General features: G+C 57.3%; 1 protein-coding gene across 1 annotated transcript in view; it reads left to right on the top strand.

Moving 5' to 3' along the window:
- The first annotated feature begins 1,139 nt into the window (after nt 1-1,139).
- The window catches only part of HSF5 (heat shock transcription factor 5), a 43,620-nt gene continuing 41,986 nt past the window's right edge, over nt 1,140-2,773 (top strand). Inside the window, exon 1 of the mRNA XM_038547892.1 lies at nt 1,140-1,838. Coding sequence (XP_038403820.1) covers nt 1,196-1,838 — 643 coding nt within the window. The 5' untranslated portion in view covers nt 1,140-1,195. The remainder of the gene's footprint in view (nt 1,839-2,773) is intronic.

Genomic DNA, 2,773 nt, shown 5'->3' with positions numbered 1-2,773 from the left:
CTGCTTTGTTGGGTCTTTTTATTCATTTTAATTTCTAAGAAAACTTAATCATTTTTCTTTGATTAAAACGTACTCCTTCCTCCCAGCCCTTTCCATTTTAAAAAATTATTTTTTTATTTATGAGAGACAGAGAGTGAAGCAGAGACACAGGCAGAGGGAGAAGCAGGCTCCATGCAGGGAACCCGACGTGGGACTCGATCCCAGGTCTCCAGGATCAGGCCCTGGGCCAAAGGCAGCGTTAAACCGCTGAGCCACTGGGGCTGCCCCTCTTTCATTTTTAACAGCTCCTGCTACATTATTTATTGATCGGACAGGGGTTTATCCTTATGGATACTATAGAATTCTGTCCCATCTCATGTGAGGTTTGTTTCTGTTTAATGTCTAAGGTGGCACCAGCTGGTTGACCAGGCACACAGGATTGTATTCAGTCTTCGGATTCCCTCCTCATAGGCCTCTCCGTTCTCATCCTGCCTCGAGTAAACCTGTACTGAGCCAAATTATTGCCCTAAGAGGGTCTATTTAAAAACACATAAAATGTTACTATGTAAAAGGTGAATTTGTTTCCGGAGGATACCATAGCCCCATGGCCATTTTTATTTTGGAGAAACAAACAGTTTAACTGTTAGTTTACACTTAGTTTATAGCTACTCAGATTAGAGAGTTGGGCCCTTTGTTCTCCAGAATGGCCAACTTTGAATCGCGAAGTGCACACTTTGGGAATTCTAAATCCCCCACACGCTGGCTGAAGTGATAAACAGGAGTCTTGGTATTCCTGGCCGGATAATCGGGCTTATCTCTTCGCAGGACTGAACGCGACGTGGAGGGCAGCGGCTCCTCCCAAGCCCGGCGGTTTGGGGACGGCGGCGAGGGAAGGCGAGCGGCCGCGGCAGCGCCTCACGCTGCTGCACGCGGCGGGGCTCGACGCGGCGTCGGGCGTGCCCTGCGGCGCGGCGTCCAGGGGGCGGGCCGGCTCGTGCCGCGTCCGGCCGCGCGGCGAGAACTCGAGGCCCCATTGGCCGCGCTGCAAGGCGCGGCGGGGCGCTCGTGCGCCAACGGTCCCAGGGTCCGCGGCGGCCGGGCACAGGCCGGAGGGGGCAGGGCGCAGCGAAGGCCTGGCGAAGGGGGAGGGGGGGATCGAGAACGGGGTGGGAGAGCCAGGCTTGGCGGGGCGAGGCCCAGAGCCCGGGTGGGGGCGATGGAGGAGGCGCTGCTCTCCACCCCCATCAATCCCAACAACTTCCCCGCCAAGCTGTGGCGGTTGGTGAACAGTCCCCGGTACCGCTCGATCCGCTGGGACGGTCGTGGCGAGGGGCTGCTCATCGACCAGCCGCTCTTCGAGGCCGAGCTGCTCAGCCCGCCCGGGGCAGGGGCGGGGGGCGGCGGCGGCGGGGGCGGCGGCGGCGGCGGGGGCGGCGTTGGGGGTGCCGGGGCCGGGGCCGAGCCCGAGCTCTTCAAGACCACCAACTTCACCAGCTTCATCCGCCAGCTCAACCTCTACGGCTTCCGCAAGGTGGTGCTGGGCGGGCCGGGCGCGGCGGGGCCCGGGCCGGGACCAGGGGGCGGTGGGCCGGCTGGCGACGGGCCGCTCCACCACTTCCACAGCCCGCACTTCCGCCGCGACCAGCCACAGCTGCTCGTACACCTCAAGAGGCTCACCAGCGCCAACAAGGCCAAGCTGGCGGCCGGCCTGGAGGTGCCCTGCCGGCCGCCCAACCGCTTCCAGAGGCTCCTCATCACGTCGGCCTCGGCCTCCGCCTCCGCCTCCGCCTCCGCCTCCACCTCCCCGCTGCAGCACCAGGAGCCACCGCCGCCCGCGGGGCCCCGGCCCGAGCCGCACGGTGAGTCCTCCTTACCTGTGGCAGGGGCACATGGGGCGTCAGGGAGCAACCGCCACCTCGGAGGGCATCTCGCACAGCCAGCCCCTTGCTGCCGTGCTTCCCGAGAGGTAGGCCACGGCACCTCCGCGGTTTCCAGCACCCCGCTTCCCGCCACTACCGCCCCGGGAAAGAGGCCGTGGGCTTCCGGCCCCTTCTGGTTACTTGTCCGCTGGTGGCCGAAGGGACCTCTGCTGAAGGCTTTCTGCTGTTCCCGGCCCCTCCTGAACTCCAAGCCTCCATAACCACTTACTTTCCCGAGACCCCGGCCTTACCTTGAACATCTAGAATGAATAAGTAGCCCTTTGTCGAAGCATTAGGTTGGGAAAAAGGGTCTCCTTTGCACTAATGGGAAATGAAGCAGAGTTACAGTAGAGGGTAAGAGTATGACGGCCAAGGTGGGAAGGAACCAAGTCACGGCCAGGAAAACTTAGGACGTGTCTACCAACCACCTTGAGTGGAAGCATGTCCTTGAAGAGACAGGCCATCCTCCTGACACATGACTCACTGACACATCCGAGAAATCTTATTAGAGATGTCCTTGACAGTACTGGTAGGTTCCAAGGAATGTATGGAAAGGCCGACATTGTTTACGTATCCTAAGAGTGAAAACATAGTAATATATTTAATTGTTTATAAGATATCGTTCGTGCTTACAATGAACTGGCTAAACGTTTCTTTCATTGTAACTAATTAGAGCCGATGTTTACCTAAGGTGTTATGGTTAGGCAAACACTAGGCAAAAATGGTTCTCATTACTGTCAAGTGTAGTTTAAGAGAATTGTAGAAAGTTCACATTTGCAGTCTTTGAATCTTTCACTCTACACTTTTCAGTATTGAAATAACTTTGTATGAATGCGTATTTACTAAAAGCTCAAAAATTCTCTGTGATAGAAAAT

This window comes from Canis lupus, chromosome 9 (genome assembly GCF_011100685.1).
Source record: "Canis lupus familiaris isolate Mischka breed German Shepherd chromosome 9, alternate assembly UU_Cfam_GSD_1.0, whole genome shotgun sequence".
Taxonomy (NCBI): Eukaryota; Metazoa; Chordata; class Mammalia; order Carnivora; family Canidae; genus Canis; species Canis lupus.
This window is presented reverse-complemented; position numbering and strand designations above follow the sequence as displayed.